Consider the following 18321-nt stretch of genomic DNA (forward strand, 5'->3'; position numbering starts at 1 on the left):
ATTCCCTCAAAAACTATCCGTTCACTTATTGTACAGTTATTAAAAAAAACTTTTGATAAAACTGAAAATGATAAGCATTTAATCTCAAAATAAATGCAATAAATTCCGGGATTTTCATTAGCTATAAATTTGCAACATTTTAAAATGTATTAAATATCAGATCATATTAGCTCAAAATCACACTTAGGACATTGCATGCAATATTTTGCTGTTCTTAGTGACAAACAGGTGTTTACAAAAGTGCTGTGGTAGTTTTTGTTGCTATTTAGTGTTTTGGGAGAAAATAAAATCAAAAGTGCCTTTTACCCCGGGGGACCTTTAGCCCCGTTGTACCCAAAACAGGGATGCCACCGAAGTGATGCCATTGTATACTTTTTTATTTCTGAGACTGTATGACAAAAATGGTTTTGTATGTTGTTTTGAAATATCTAGGTTAAAAAAAGTTTTTTGAATTCTATCCTCCAAACTAAAACTCCAATATCATCATACAGTATTGTTGTCTAGTTGAGTAAACGAGTGAAAATAACACTATTCTGGCAAGAGTCAACTATATAATCAAGGTAGATTTTAACCGAAAGGTTAACTAGGACAAGGGTATTTTTTCAGGTCAAACGATGGGGCAAGTTGTCAAATCAGTTTTAAATGTATTTGTTACAATAGGCCTGTTACGGCAGTTGGCCAAAACAATGGTTTGATATTTTTGTCCATTAGCTTTTACATTGTTGCTGTTTTATGAATTGTTTTGTGCTCCATAAAGATTTCCCAGTTTAAATTTAGCTGGAAATCCTATAAATAGGCAGGTGCAATTGTGAAGTTGCCCTGTAAATACTTTTGCTGCTGTATGTGAACGTATTTATGCATTGAAATACAACAAATGCTATTAAACTTTGTGAAAATATTGACTGCACCCGTGTTGGACTGAAGCTCTTTGCACTTTGTTAGTTTTCCAGCAATTGTATAAATAAAACATCTTCCGTCACCACTACACCACTGCTTTTGCATATGTGCCTACACTGAAATTGACTTTCAAAAACAAAACTACCTTGAAAAATACTCACTGGCGTAGAGAGTGTGACAAAAAGCCATGGCTAAAAATGTGAATAATGCATCAGAAAACACATTTAGAATACCCAGGAAATAATACTTCTCTACACAAGCCAACTGTATGTGTGTTGGTTGTTTGCTAACTGCCGTCATGCTGAGACCTTGATCTGTGCCAGCACATGCTTTAATAATCAGTCGATAAATTGCTTCCTGGATGTGTGCCTGGCATTTGAGAAATAAATTAGACTGAATAGTCGTGGCTCATTAAAACTTCATAACAACCACATGGTGTAAGTACAAATGTATTCAAAACTCACTCTTGGCAATTCGGAAATAAATAGCACTGAATCACAATCCTGTCTGTGTTGAAAGAGAAGAAGATGGAGAGAGAAATGCATTAGACTGTTCTCTCACAGCCACATGGAGAATCTTGACAACTGTAAACTTGTCAACAGTGATTCGTCACATAGTTGGGGAATTACACGGAAGATAAATAAAGATCAAAATTCAGGAAGAGCATCCCATCACTGTTCAAACCATCATTATATACAAATTAATGCTGTTGAACAAACAAAAAGATAGTCCCGCCCCCAACTCACGCCATTGGTTGAGTCAGTGCTGTTGTGTCGGGCTGGATGGGTCGCTCAAAACAAACAGAGCAAAATTAAGCTGGGACACGGGAAAGTATTTCAGCTTTAAATAATAAGACTAAAATGCAAAACAGATACAACCAATGATTTATTAATGAAAAATAGAAATAATTTTTGACACCATTGACTGTATATTGTCTGTATTGCTCCACATAAATAATAATAAATTAATTAATAAATATATGATTTTTTTAAGTTTTTATTGTATTGTACATGCTGAACTTTTTGCAAAAGCAAAAAACAAAACAAAAAAACTTTAGTTTGTGACAGAACTGAACTTTTGCTTTCTTATTGGCTCTGCTAATGTTAGAATACTGAATAGGATACAAGGGGGCAATTTTTTTATTTTATTTAATTTTTTTATTTCATTGTATTTTCTCCCAAAAATAGTTAATAGCACCAAAAACTACCTCAGCACTTTCCTAAACATGGGTTATTCTCTGAAAAATTATCCTTATCCATGAGTTAATTGCATGTAATAATGTCAAAACGTTGATTTTTAGTTCATTTGATCTAACATTTAATAAATGTTGCAAATTTATGTACTGTAGCCAGTGTTGGGTAAGTTACTTAAAAATAGTAATCCACTTCAAATGACTAATTATTTCTCTAAAATTATAATGAGATTATTTTACTAATTACTTCATTGAAAATGTAATCACATTACTAATTACTTTAATTTTAAGTTACTTTTAAAAACACTTTTCCGATCAACAAATTCAAAATAATGTATATTTCTTTCTTGTTCACTGTTACACACAAGTCATACACTCAGCACCTCACATTTCTTCTTCACAATGACTCGTTACAGGGCCATAATTAATTTCTTCTACATAAAAAATAATATTAGAAATAAGCATAACCCTATAATGTACTGAAAAGTAATTAAATGTGCAATTTTTTCATGGAAAGGTATGCAAAAAATGTTATTAATAAAATAACAACTCTAGACTTTTTAAACAGCAAACAAAAATGTGTCCAATCACGCTTTCTGCCTGTCAATCATTTTGCGTGTTCTCATAGTATTGTAGTTGCAACGAATTATTGAGGCTTAATGCCATTTTTATGCCATGTTGTTCATAACAGTTGTCAGTTGAGGGCGCTGTTTTTCTGCTCTTGTTTTTGACAACCGTTTCTGCTCATGATGGTCTCAATAAAGATCATTTGGCATCTTTGGCGTGCAACGTTTTGGAAAAAGGGGGTGTGGCTAATCCAACAGATCAGTTTGTGGACATTTTAGGATGGCTAAAATAGCTTACAGCAGCTTTAAATTGATTATTGATTATTCATTTTGTATTTGATGTGCTGAATTGAACTGTGAAACATTTTAATCCATATTTATAGAGCAAGGAGATGAACTTGTCATGGTCAAACTCTCAAATATTTGGTATCTCTGAAAAGCCCAGGGAGTCCTCTGATAATACCCCAAGATTTACCACTGTAGCATGTATGGGCTAAGAGAAACTTCAATAAAAATTGTCCTACACACAAATGAATCGCTGGGCCTCAGGAGGATAATGACCTTTAAAGCCTAATGTATCAAATATGATACATAAAAAATAAAATAAAAAATACAAAATAAAATGTGAATTTTCTGACAATTCTTTCATATGTCAGGCTTTACAGTGTTCATTATTTTTACTCATATAAGCATCTTGCTGCATCAAAAGTATTTGCAGAAAATGACAAATAACTACTGCTCCTATCTATACTCCAATAAATATTTTAGCCTATTTTTAAGATTTACGCATTTAAATTTCATAACAAAATTCCATCAAACTGAACTGTGTAATGTTAAACAGAATTAAATGAATAAAACTTAAAATATGTATTTATTTTTATTTAATTAATTAATTGATGGAATTTTGTTATGAAATGATTATTGTTATATTAAAAACTCAAATCAAAACAAACCTAATATAAAAACCAGTGCACGTGAGCTTGTTTTACACTTTAAAACAAGAACTTAAAATAAAGGAATGATCTGGGTTATCTGGTGGAGTCTGTCCGTCATCTAGTCATCTGACCATAACCAATCCTCCTCCTCCACTCAGCGCATGCGCACTGGAGCTCACGGGAAGCCATGTTAAAGTTACAGTCGAGTACGGAGCCTGAGATTGTCTTCTGACGCCGTATGTTTATTTTTCCCCGCTTTTCTCCTTTCGTCCTTGTCAGGGCCCCTAGTAAAATACTATAGATAGACAGAAACCGGAGTGTCCACGATGAACTCCAGTTTCGATCTGTCCAGGCGAAATCCGCAAGAGGATTTTGAGCTTATCCAGAGGATAGGCAGCGGGACCTACGGGGATGTCTACAAGGTAAAAATGTGTTTTTATGCAAACAAGGCCCTTCTTTTGGACAGTCCGGTTTGTTTGAAAGGGTCCGAGCTTTAGGTTGAAGCCCATCTGAGGCACGTGTGAGTTTAAATGTTGTGGATATGCTGTTGTGAAGAGTAAACTGGACCGAGTGATCGCTTTAATCATCAGATCATTCGCCTCAGTCAATAAACCGATCAGTATCATCACAACACTGTGCACCGAACTGTCAAAAGTTTGCTGTTTCACAACGTTCTGCTGTTAGACATGTATTTGCAGCCCTTTGCGTGGATTTACACCCGGATAAACAAGGCCTCGAGCTTGAGTTCACGACAACTTGTTTAAATTATTTCACTCTACTTGATAGAGAGGGAATGACGTCACTGCGCGGATTTGTTACAATGTTACTCGCATCATTTGTTACAAAGTTGCGCACGCCGTGTTAGGAAGGCCTTGTGATGTCACCGCATAAGTTTGGGGTTGCCATGGAAACGATGGGGGGTAATCACTGCTGGGCAGCTGATTTGTTTTTAAAGTGGTTGACTTGGAAGATGTTTACAAGTGCTGGACAGAAATTAATGTGATGTATTCTGCGGTCATTCTGTCTTGAAAATACTTATTCCAGAAACTGTCTGTTTATATCTGACAGAGTGTGCTATTGGATTACCATGTTTAAGATAAGTGCATCTGTTTATGCTGGTTGGATGGATTTTAGATAACAGGTAACTGATTATGTTGGCTACTGTCTGGTTTAACAGAGATGAATGCGGTAGAGCTACAGATATGCAGTTAGTTACAGTTCTTGAGGATGTAGCCCAAATATTCAAGATTGGGGAGAAGATCAAATGTAAATATATCAAGTAAATGCAAGACTTCATATCTATGAAGTTGTGGGGTAATTTTGCCTTTTTTTTTTTTTTTTTTAAAGGAATATTCCAGGTTCAATACAAGTTCTTTGGCACTTACAATGGAAGTCAATGGGGCCAATCGGTAAACATTAATATACTCTCGGTTTCAAAAGTATAGCCAGAAGACGTAAACAATATGCGTGTTAACATGAATTTAGTGTGGTAAAATCACCTACTAACCTTTTCTGTGTAAAGATGTGTCCAATTTTACAACTTTGTTGTGCCGAAAACCCTAAAACGACAATTTAAAACACTTTACAGCTCAAATAATGCACACATTTTAACAGAAAATTATAAGCTTCACATTTCTGCCTTTAAACTCGCCAAAAATTGGCCCCATTCACTTCCATTGTAAGTGTCTCACTGTAACCTCCATTTTTGCTGTTTTTTTTTAAGAAAAGGAGGGATGATTATAGTGGTAATCAATTGTCGTCATTATACCACAAATGCTGTCGATTGAGCTTAATTTGTACCAAACCTGGAATTTTCCTTTAATGAGTCATTTAGTGGCATATTGGCTAGAGGTCGACCGATAGTGGATTTTGCTGATACCGATAACCAAGGTGGCGGAAAAGGCTGTTAACTGATTAATCCGACAATTTAAAAAAACAAAAAAAACAAATAGATTTATAGAAAGATTAAACATTTCTTAGTCTTTCCTTACTATGAAGGGCACAGACATTGAGGCTACAAGAGTCCAAAATGAATAAAATCCCAAAAGCAGTTTAGTGTGCAACCAAAATCCCAATAATAACCAGAAAAATAAGGATTTGGTGCATAACACGGGATTTTTAACTATAAACAAGCCCGAAATACACAGAGTACTTGGCTCCATTACAGTGCTCTATATGTTAGTAATTACCAAATTAAGCTTTTTATTAGGGATTTGCAGAACCACTAATTTCACTGACGTTAAATGAAATGAGTCAGCTAGTCTAAAAAGTAAGAAACCCTCAGAAAACAGTCAAAAAACATTTAAAATACTGCTGACAAGGGGCATTTATCTGTGATGTGCTTGCCTTGCATTATGATCACTGTACAGTAAATATAGAACATGACACGCATTTGTTGAATCAATGTTAGTGAATATTTAACAGGCATATTTATTAAAAACAATTGAATGAATAGTGCAGGACCAATAGAGCAACCCAGCCTGTTCTAAATGGAATTCACCAAGTAAAAGTTACTTAACATATTAAAACAGTCAGGACATTGTTGAAAGTATTTAACAGGTAAGCCAAATCTATGAGGGGGGAAAAAAAAGGGCTCAAAAGTTGCACATATTTCACAACATGCAATATGATCTAATATGACAGCTGTTCGGTTAAGATTAAGAACGTTAACCAATAACAGTTATGATGTAAAAAAAAAAAAATAGCTATAGAAAATATGCCTGTTTGAAATGTACAATAAACCAAATGTATTGTCTTAAACATGACGTGCACACAGAATAAAAGATCCTTTAAGCAGGCGGCACATCGTTGAAAATAGCCTCCTTGATTAGCAGGGTAAAAAAATGTCATACCTAGACTAAAACAGTCATTTCCTAGGCTACTTAATCAAAAGCAAACATTTTTGAAGAGCAAAATTAACGTCAACATGGTCCAGTGAAAGACGGGAGCTGACTCACCTGAGGCGATTATCCTGCTCTTGAAAAAGCCAGTTTGGTGGGAAAATAAATTTGGAAGCACGCACAGATATAAAGAAGACTCAGATGTGAAAACATCAATAGCAACTTGCACGCCAACGTTTCGGAAATCTGCTTGCCACACCACCACCGAATTGATATCTAGAGCTACTTTGGTCATCTTGCGAGAGGACATTTTTCTGCGCACGCCGTGAGTAAGAGAGGGAAGAATCATGCGAAGCCTGAGGTGAAATGAAACTTTGTATCCATCTGTTCCAGATATCCTCTTTTTTAATAATATTTTTTATTATTAATTATATTTAAAATGTGTAAAATTAACATGACAGTAATTTCAGTGCAGCCTTTGTAATAATATAAACATGTAAATGTGTAAAAATGTTGAACAGTTTAATGGGGAAAAATATAGACCGACTAGTAATTCCAGCATCAGAACCGTTTAGTCGACTAGTCTCGCACATCCCTACTTTTTATAGCCTATATATTCACCAGATGAAGAGTTTTGTATATACAGTATAAGCATATATTTCACGAGATGAGGTTTATTGATGAGGAATAAAATAAAAATATTGTCAACTATCAGTAGTGATTTTTGCAGATAACCAATAGTTCCAAAAAGCAACTATCGGCACAGATTAATCAGTAAAACCGATATATCGGTCTCAAGGGCGTAGCAGCTCTTTGAAAAGGTTATTTTTATCTCCCGCACTTTTCCAAACTAAACCCATACCGAGTCCAAATGGTGGATTTGTATACAGTATTCTTTGCGTTTTGTTACTTTGGGCTGATTGAGTGACCATCCAGCCAATCACAGGTGAGTTTCATGAGCCGAAACAAACCTTACGTAATAGGCCATCAGTCAGAGAGTCTAATCAACGTGGCTCCGTTCATTTCTACAAAGTTGCTTTCAACAATGCTTGTTTTTTGTCGCCATTGATGTTGATCTAAATGAATAATCTAGAGATGAGGAACACACAAACGAGAGTATTTATCGACATATCTTTCTTGATTGACAATCCTTCTTTTAAGCACACGTTGTAAATGGAGTTTATATCAGCGAATGAGTCTTCATAAGTTATGCTTTTTACATTATGTTTGTGAGGTAATGGTTTGATAGGTTGTTTTTGCCAGTTTAAGCAGATTACTAGATCTGTGTTAAATATGTAACGCTATTTTTAATATCAGCTCCTGTTTTTTACCTCTATGTTGGTGGGCAGTCGACACACTGTACACTTCAGCATTTTACTGAAGTGAATATATATGTAGACACGCTTTTCTATACATGAAAACGTATGGACGTTATTGAAACTCATTATAATTATTATAAGACTATTATTGTTGTCTTTTGATAAAAGTCATGCTCAGCAGCTCACAAACTGTAGGGATATGATAGATTTGCTTTGTTATTATAATGCTTAAAACCTCTACTAAAGTGTCTTTGTAGGTCTGTAGACATACACATTTTAAAGGATTAAAATTTCCCTTTGATCGTTGATTCAGTGACTAACTCATTTCACACAAGACACTCATTTGTCACCACCTTCTGGTATCACCAGAAATGGTCACTGAATCATTAAATGGATCTGAACGAATTTTGGTGAACGTAGTCAAAACACTCGAGCCACTTGGATACATTTAAATCCCACAGTGAAAAAAATTTCATTTCAGGGTTCTTTTGGTTGCCCAGAAAAAAGCTGCTGTCCATGGGCACTTCGCTCAAATTGTGCTGAAACTGCCCAAAAAGTGCTGTTTCTGGGGTTGAAACACCCTACACAGGATTTTACATAAATGATGATACAGGTCACCGTCATTGTTATCACGTCTGCTCTATTAGACCCAATTGAACCGCAGCAGCTGTTGGTGGATATTAACTCCTACTGTGGCGAAGGATGGCATACTGGGGTAACAGGTGCAATACTATGGCAAAGGTGCTAGCGGGTTAGTGTTAGCATTAGCCCATGTAAACATTACAAATGACACATAATGTAATGCAAATATCTATCAGTCATCATTGAGTTGTTATAACAGCTACTTTTACTGATTTCATGTGGATTCCTTTCATAGAATGAAGCGGAAAGCTAATATTTGGAAGCTTGGAAAACATTTTCGTAGTCATCTATATATTCATGACGTCTTTCATCAGACTAAATATTATTTTTTCACTTTACACAGAGTTTATACGTATAGAGCCGAATGAGGAAGTCCATTCATATGGTCTCTGATGTGATGCACTTTTTTTCTTCATGTCCATATCTGGATCATTTCTGTGCTGCAACGGCTTCTGGCTTTGTGGTTGAATGGATAACATACTATATTTAACAAACGACCATGGATTTCAAGATTATACAAGACACTTATATCGTATGCAGTAAATGTAAACATATATACACAACGTGATGGAGTGCCCGCCGTCGGTACAGTGAGCATTAACAGTTTAACAAGATTTCGTGTTTAACATGAATTTGAGTTCATTTGAAATTTTCATACATTTAACTTTTATACTTTTGATTTGCTTTTGTTTGGTTCTTTGTGACTTTGTTGGATCTCAAACCATTATGTTAATGTTATTATGCACAAGTGTGCTGAGTCTAAGTAAACTGTGCAAATATTCAACTGTTTCGTTTTACTTTAAGTGTGTTGTGTAAGTTTGCCATGCTTAAATTCAAATGTCTTGCTTTGATCTACACTCTGGAAGTGTTCTGTTAACTCTCAAAACTAAATTACTAAAACTGAAACTAAAGTACCTGTATATATAAAAACAAAATAGAAGTGTGGGTCTGTGCAAGCCACCTACTAACAGCTGTGTCCCCCCAACTTTTAAAGTGACTGTTACGCCCCTGATCGGTCTACCTTTTCGGCTTTTCCACTGCACGGTACAGCTCAACTCGACTCGACTCTGCTCGCTTTTTGGGGGTTTTCCACTGTGGATAGTACCTGATACCTGGTACTTTTTTTAGTACCACCTCGGTCGAGGTTCCAAGCGAGCCGAGCCAATACTAAATGTGACGTCAAAACCCTGCAGATCACTGATTGGTTAGAGAAAATCGTCACTACCAGCGACATTGCTATAAGCTAGATGGCAGGTTAGCTTGCCCTCGTGCCTCGTCTTTGAGCTAACACAGGTATGTCCTTGTCTGCGCTTTGGTGATTTCCCAAACTCTCTAAGCGGTATTTTGTCTTGCTGCCGTCAGCCTCTTTTGAAACAGTGTTTGTCGTCTTGCTGTGAAAAACAGCCACATGCTGAGAATCAAGAACACCATTCCTTTGATATCCACCATTGCTCCTTTGTTGTGTGTTTGTTGTTGCAACTATGACAATCAGCCTATAATCCCACCCACGTTGGGGCTGCACTAAACTGCAGTGGAAAAACAAGCTCAGAAAAGGTAAGTGAACAGAGTCGAGTCGAGCTGTACCATGCAGTGGAAAAGCCCCATAATATGGGCAGGCCCAGACAGAGTCTGCAGACTTTTCTTCAGGCATTTTCTGTGCTGATTTTGTTGGAAAATCTGCGTAATTGATTAAAACTTGGCAAAATAGTCCTTAACTACGTAAATTGTCAAGTTTACATTCTTAATGGCTACTGACAGCCTTAACAAATTAGCTCAAATGTTTAATATACCAACATGTAAGAAGCAGGAAATGTATGCAGATTTGTGAATGATGGGTGTCTGAAATCTGTAGAGTTTTACTTGTGGAATTCTGCACATGCAGATTCTGTATGGGCCTGCATATGAGTAAGTCATGAAATACATTTCCAAATTTGATGGCAAAGTGGGGCTGTCACGATTATGACATTTTGCTGACGATAATTGTCTCTTTTAGGGCTTTCACGATTAATTGTCATATACATTTTTATATTTCTTAAGGTGCATGTGTGCTTCGTACACTTTAAAGGCACGGTCACACATACCTTTGCACGACGAAATTCCATGGGCCAAATAGTCATCTCAATGAAAATCCGTGATGGACTTCCATTGACAAAGAATTTTCTCTCTCGGATTTAACGTGGAGTTCAAGTTTGGTGAACTTTGCAGTGAACTTAAAGACGCTGACTACCACACCTGGAGTCACAAGTTCGAATCCAGGGCGTGCTGAGTGACTCCAGTCAGGCTTCCTAAGCAACCAATTGGCCCGGTTGCTAGGATGGGTAGAGTCACATTGGGTTAACCTCCTCGTGGTTGCCAAAATGTGGTTCTCGCTCTCAGTGGGGCACGGAGAATAGCGTGAAGCCTCCACACGCGCTAGGTCTCCGTGGTAACGCACTCAAACAAGCCACGTGATGAGATGAGCGGATTGACGGTCTCAGACGCAGAGGCAACTGAGATTCATCCTCCGCCACCACGAGGGCTTAGAGCGCATTGGGAATTGGGCATTCCAAATTGGGGAGAAAAAAGAAGTCATTTTTACATATTTAACCATTTTTTACAACTTTAAAAATATTTCTAAATACTTAAAACTCTCTTTTTGCTGAGGAGGTGCTCTGGTTGACGTTAGGAGTGCAACTGAATGACACACAAATGTGCCATTGATGGCATTTCTGTATTCGCTTAAAATTCTCTTATTTGGGCATTAAAATGTTATTGGAATTTGAAGTGCATACGCGGTTATCTCAAATAAGCGCAGTTAGATCAAATAACCAATTATTTAATAATCGCGACAGGCGGCAAATGATGGTTTTAAATAAAACTGCTCAATTGATGTCAAATATTTTCTCAAAGATTTTAATAATCTTTACTGTTAGACCTGAATCCTTTACACAAACCTATTCCACTTATAAACAAAGGAGGATATTAGCTTAAGTGTGGTTTGCTGGTTTAAATACCATACAGCTTTCAACAGGTGTTTCACCAGGTGTGTTTGTGTACTCGGTACGCCTGTTTTTCTTACCAGTTTGAAGTAAATGTAATAGCAGCATGTCCCTGATGGATTTTAAAGGGCCTGAAAGCATACAGAGATGTAAAGTATTGAACAAAAAGCCTACTGTGTCTGGGTAAGCATATGACTAATTACCCAGTCTGATTAGCTTGTATTGGCTTTGTGTCAAGTCTTAGTGGGGCGATTTTGATAGTTCTCTGGTTTCTCTTTATTCGGCAAGTGGTTTTGGTATTGATTCCATATTTGTGTTTATAGTTTGAGGACTTGTCAGCGAGCAATGCATGATGGAAAGAATGTCTAAAAGGGATGAAAGTGTGTGAAAGTGAGAGTGAGGAACTCATGGGTGTTGAGACAAGTGTATAGCATTGTAGGCTTCAAATTCGAGTTGGCTTGTTGGTTGAAGCAGAATTTATTGCTTCGCTTTCCGACCATTGCTGTGAAAAGATGGTTGTGTAATCAAAACACCTTGTTTGTGAGAAAATGAGTGTGTGGTTTTGTATGTGTTGTTTCTTTCCCCTGGCCTCCTTTAGAGACAAATTCTTGTTCCTGCAGGAAGTTTGGCTTTTCATGAAAGGCCAGGTTAGTATAAACAGTAGCTTGCAGTCTTGGCTAAAAACAAGCTGACTTCTATCCAGACAGTAAAACAGTGAATAGAGATAAACAGGGATGTTATATCACATCAGAACTAAATCTTAGCTTTCTTTAAGGAATAAACAACATCATTGCACTAGGGATGGGGTCCCAATGGTTGATTTGCGAGCCAACAACCATCTAGTCGATTAATGAGGTTGACTATCTAGATTTGTTCTTATATTCTTTTTTAGTTTTAATATTTTTAGCAGCAGTGCTTTAATTAGCATGCTGACAGTGTGCTGTTCTTTAGCTGGTATACAGTTTGCATGTTAAAAAAGTTTGTGTCTTTAAATTCATCTGTGTTAAAGCATGAAAGTTACAGCCATGCACATTCAGATTGACGTCTTTGACCATAGAGTGCAACAGTTGGATTCCGGAAGCAAAAATCCCATTAATTTTTTCCATAGACGAATTGATTTTTATCAGTAACTTATAAACCTGTCAAGACAGACTTACTGTGAGCTCTGAGACTGTTAATCAATGGTATATATGCTTCCGCTGAAACCATCAGTTCACATTATTATATTTTCATTAAAAAAATCGTATTTAATAGTGGATTTCCTGGTGAAGATCTACACTACCCTTGAATCCTGATGCTAAATATCCACCGATCAGAGAGTTAATGGCAAACGAGCCATGAAGTGACCACCCACTCACATGACACACTGCGAATGACGCAATCGAGTTGTTCTCCCTACACTCTAAAACTACTCATATATTGGTATATATCTGAGTATTTTGCAATAAACGTAACTTTTTTTTTCATGGAAAGGTATGCAAAAAGTTTACTACTCTCTAAAAAGATATAAATGAAATAAGTGTCGTGAGATATCTCTGCGGTCTCTGTGACAGCACTAGACTCTGTAAGCAGCAAACAAAAATGTGTCCACTGGCTGCGGTCTCTTGACGTTTCCGGGTGTCAGTCATTTTAAGCATTCTCATAGTATTGTAGTTGCAGCAAATTATTGAGGCTTAATGCCATATTTATGCCATGTTGCTCATAACAATCGTCAGTTTAGGGCGCTATTTTCTGCTGTTGTTTCCAAAACTGAACAAGTGCTTTGACAAATAAGAAGTGTTCCATTTTGATAATTTATTAATAATTTTGCACTGTACATATTATTGTAATCAGTAAAAACATAAGACTCATCAAATAGCCATGTGTCATATGTTGTTGGAAAGCTCTTGAAGAGTAGAATACAATGAGCCTATTTGTTCTATTCACAGACATAAATATAGCGAGTATTAGCTAAGAATACTGTATGTCTTTGACAATTATGTTTTGTGTGAACAAGTGTTGCTCATATGCCGTGTTTTCATTATAACTTCTAGAAAAATAAATGGAACATAAAATATCACATACTGTTACTTAGAGGAGGTGATTATCTTTTTTAAAACAAGCCCACACACAAGATAATCGGATGCATAGATCATTAGATAATCGACATGAAGCACAAAGTGCACAGCATCTGGCTGTCTGGCATCTTGCAGTCTGAACGCTAAACCAATTGGATTGGGTTCAGATCGTGCAAAAATCATCCAGAGAGACATGTGATTGGTGACTGTTACATATGGCCACCAGGAGATGGCGCCGAGTACATGACACAGACTCAGTGATGACTCAAATGGCACAGAATGAAACTTATTCTGTAAATCTCATAACTAAAATCATGTCTGCATGCTATGCAAACCTTTAGTTATTGTTGTGTTTACATGTGTAATTAGTTTTTGTGTAATATTATTGTTTTATTTGTATGGAGATGTTTTTGGACAGTAGGATAAATAATTTTTGTAATGATATAACTTCTGATTGCTTTGACATATCAACACAAAATTTTACTCAGTTGGCACGATTGGGAACAAAACAAAAGCAGTTTTCAGAGCCACCTTATTTACACCCTGAGATATATTATGTCAAATCAGAAAAATAAGAAGAAAAGTAAATTTTTGGCTCAATTTTTTGTTTTTTTAGGATGATAGTCTCAGAATTGATCATAATCTATATAATTAAACAATTTGAAAAGTTTTCTTTACAATGATAGGAAACCCTCCTTGTTTTTTTTTTTTTTTTTAACAAGTTATAAGCCTTTAATTTTGGGTATACCATTGTGGAGGTGAGGGCGTGGTCGAGCGCCCGTCTGGGGAGAGAGAAAGTGGTAAGGACATCCACCTGAGATTAATTTTTACTAATTACTGTTTTTATGTGCACAGTGAGAATCGGGGGAGATAAAAGACGGCCCAGTCCACACACAAACCTTTTAACAGTTCAGGAAAAGCCGGCCAATTAGTACGCAAACCTCAATGTTATGCTTTTGACCCCAAAATAGAATAGTGACGGTCACGGCAGAATTATCGTAAATATCCCCATGCACACACCTCACCTTCACCCGATTATTCGTATTCAATGCCCCATTTTGAACCAAGCATTGATGAATAGAAGTTTGGTTACAACCTGAATCCACCAAGGCTTGGTATGTACCCCCCCAATACTCACGGGTATTTGGTACGTCCCAGCTCGATCGGGGGCGGCTCGTGGAGTGTCGGGGACCCGGATCAACGTCCCCAGCTCCATTACCGGGCACTGTTCACGGACTTGACCCAGCTCCCTGCAACTCCAACAGACCGACCCGAACCTCACGCCCACACCGGTGGTAGCAGCTTCCCCCACCTGTGAGGAAGAATGGGTAGAACCGGGGGAGAGAGAGACAGGAGGGTTACTAAACCCCTGAGGCTGGGGCACCGGTCTCTGGGGATTGTTCCACCATTTCCGGGGGAATGGGATAGGTTGGAGGAAGGAGGTTAAGGGGCGGGCCGTCTGCCGGGGGAGGAGCAAGCTGGCGTCCGCCAGAGTGCGGAGGAGCGTTTGAGGACCGGGTGACAGCAGGTCTGGGAGCCGGCGAGCAAGTTCTTCTCTCTCTCCTCTCTTTCTCTGTGTGTCTCCGCTCGACTGTTCCCTTTCCCCACGCCTCCCCTTATCTCTCCCCCAGGTTCACAGGAGGTGGGGTGGACCACCGGCTGACAGAACAGCCGGAAGGGCAGCGTCTTCCCTCCAGAGATGGTCAGACCGGTGGCACCCCGGCCTGAATCAGGCGGGAGAAAAGTGTGATGAGGAGGAGGGTGTGGCCGGGCCGTGATGATGCAAGGCCACCACTGAATCAGCTGATCAGTGGGAGAGTGAGATAAAGGGTAGCTGGAGGCGCCAGTTCGAGAGAGAGATGCAAGCGGCTGCATGTGTGTGTGTTTGTTTATGTTTGTTTTATGTTGAGTTTCTAATTAAACTCTGTTGACTGTTCAGCCGGTTCCTGCCTCCTCCTTGCCCATCCTTTACCTGTTACACTACTGAAACAGGAAATCTTTAAAAACACCCTCGGAGCCCTTTATTGTGTTGCAGCATGCATGGTTTTGTGAGTGTCCTGCCACAAGACAACTTTTTAAAAACAAGGACTCAAGACTACTGTATTCAGTTCCATTCCATTTCGCTCTATATATCTTTTTTGAATGTACAAACATGGTTTATTTAAACATGCCCCCTAGCAAATGCACCCAAACCTAAAAACAGCCTAATCACAGTTTTCACCTTTTAGATTTTCGAGGTGGAGTTGCAAAGGTCAGGGGAATTCTTTTCATGCCAGAAACATCTACCCCAGGCTTTGGCTTGACCTGACGGAAGGTTGTAGCTTAAAATCCCAATTCTCCCTTTATTTGGTTAATCACCCGCCACACAAATGAAATACAGCATTGCTTCCAAGATGGATAATCACTCATCCAGCAATTCCTAACTGGACTAGTCACCTTCAATCATACAGATTATACAGGAAGATGGTTCTGGGATCCGAATGGCCTGCATTCTGCATTTGTGAAAACATTCTGACAGCATGAAATACAAGATGCTAAAGTTTCCTTGAGATGTATGCCCTAAGTGTGTAGCCCTGCTGCGCTACTGATGTCGGGACATTTCTGAATTGACTTTGTCAGGAAAAAAATATCATTAATTATTCACCTGTTTCAACAAGTGGGCTGTGCTCCATCCTGTAATACTATCATGCTTCAGATATTGGTATCGGCCAGCTTTGGGACACGTTCGCAACCCCTGACTTTCAATAGTTCTGACAATTATATTCATATATATATATAAAATATATTGTGAATTAACTCGAAAAATAAGGTCTAATTCCCAGTGCACTCTAAATCCTCATGGTGGCGTAGTGACTCGCCTCAATCTGGGTGGCGGAGGACGAATCTCAGTTGCCTCCGCATCTGAGACTGTCAATCAGCGCATCTTATCACATGGCTTGTTGAGTGCGTTACCGCGGAGACCTAGTGCGTTTGGAGGCTTCACGCTATTCTCCGAGGCATCCACGCACAACTCACCACGTGCCCCACCGAGAGCGAGAACCACATTATAGCAACCACGAGGAGGTTAACCCTATGTGACTCTACCCACCCTAGCAACCGGGCCAATTGGTTGCTTAGGATGCCTGACTGGAGTCACTCAGCACACCCTGGATTCGAACTTGCAATAAGGTCTAATTTTGATAATCGCATGGAAACAAATCGAGCCATGTAGGCTAAACAATTAGACTATTTATTACCTTAGCCTACATTTCATTTATTGCAATGTGCATTTCATCTTTTTATTCTTTAAATGAATATTCTTGGTTACTTACAACGTAAACTCTATCGATGATGGCATACATCAACTGTACACCACAATGTTTCAAAATTATATCTTAACATTATAGCCAACGTGTTAGCATGAGCCTGGTTTAGAATTGCAGGCATACCTTATTTGTGCAAAGTTACATCCAGTCTTTCAGCTTATGTCATGACTATGTAAATCCAGCAAACCTGGAAACCTCCGAAAAATACGCTTAAGGATAGCAGAAAGGGACATGACGTGAGTACTATTTACATAGTGTTTGTCATAACTAAGGAATTACGTCAGTTCAGCCACTTGGGAAAGTAGTCCCAACTCAATAAAGGATAATTTAGACAACTTTACAGATCAAATAATTTTTCTTCTTTTAATAAAAAAACACGAGTATGGTACTATGGCCCCATGCACTCTAAACTGATTTAAATTAAAAAAAGAATGACGCTTAATGTCCAAGATCCAATGAGAGGAACGCTTTACTGAAATAAAGTATCAATTATACAAAGTGGCAAACATAAAAAGTGTACAAAAGTGCACAAAAAAACAGAAAGAAGTAAATGTTTCAGTCCATTACAGAAGTAAGTGCATGACTGTAAATTTGTGCAATACTGTTTTGCTTGATATTAAAAACTGATGAAACTAAAGTTATTTTCTGTAATAATCAAAAACCTGCCTCAGATGCTGTCAAGTAGCTTGAGGTATATTTTACCCCAAGTATTCCTTTAAGAAGCTTTCCTGTCCATAGTAGGGCTGCACAATTATGAAAAAATCTGAATTGTTGATTGTTTCTCTTAATATTGAAATTGCGATTCATTTTGATTAATAGAATTGACATTAAATACTTATTTTCTCTGGAGCATATGCATGGCATATTCTCAATCCAAAACTGGATTGAGAACTGTTTCTAAATTACTGTATTGCCATTTTATATATCAGTAAATCAAGACATAAACAGTCAAGTTCACATTGGCCCTCTTAGCAGCATAAAAAACAAAAATGATATTCCATTTTTGACAATATTTTAAACAGAAATCGAGCATGTATGTGATTGATTAATGATCCGCTGCGGTCACAAACACATTGTAAATAGAATTTTTTGGCACAACAGGAGTAGACATCAATGTCAAGCTGTAATTGACATTTTTCACGATTAGTTAGTGGCTGTAGTGGCGATTACTTATTCTATTAATTGTGTAGCCTTAGTTCATAGTATCTATGCCTATTGTCTACCGAAATCTAGTCTGTATAAATGCAGCGTTCATTTTTACCTAGATATTTGTTTTAGTCTTTTGACGAAAATGTCCTTTAAAATTAGTCCATATTTCATGATGTCATATTCATTACCTTTAGTCAATGAAAATAATGTCTTTTAGTTGATAATGTGCAAAATATCGAAAACGTGTGTCAAACTGTAACCGACCACACTTTGATCAAAAATATCAACATTTAGAACAAATTTATAAACATTTACTCAAAGGAATATTCTGGGTTCAATACAAGTTAAGCTCAATCGACAGCATTTATGGCATAATATCGAATATCTCAAAAATTTTCGTCAACAAACCCTAAAAGGACGGTAAAAATGACTATTTCAACA

General features: G+C 37.6%; 1 protein-coding gene across 4 annotated transcripts in view; it reads left to right on the top strand.

The window, feature by feature from the left end:
• The first annotated feature begins 3770 nt into the window (after positions 1 to 3770).
• The window catches only part of LOC127425794 (mitogen-activated protein kinase kinase kinase kinase 3-like), a 125012-nt gene continuing 110461 nt past the window's right edge, over positions 3771 to 18321 (top strand). For all 4 annotated transcript variants that reach the window (XM_051672048.1, XM_051672050.1, XM_051672049.1 and 1 more), the window contains exon 1: positions 3771 to 4012. In XM_051672048.1, coding sequence (XP_051528008.1) covers positions 3917 to 4012 — 96 coding nt within the window. In that variant the 5' untranslated portion in view covers positions 3771 to 3916. The remainder of the gene's footprint in view (positions 4013 to 18321) is intronic.

Source organism: Myxocyprinus asiaticus, chromosome 35 (assembly GCF_019703515.2).
Source record: "Myxocyprinus asiaticus isolate MX2 ecotype Aquarium Trade chromosome 35, UBuf_Myxa_2, whole genome shotgun sequence".
Classification (NCBI taxonomy): Eukaryota; Metazoa; Chordata; class Actinopteri; order Cypriniformes; family Catostomidae; genus Myxocyprinus; species Myxocyprinus asiaticus.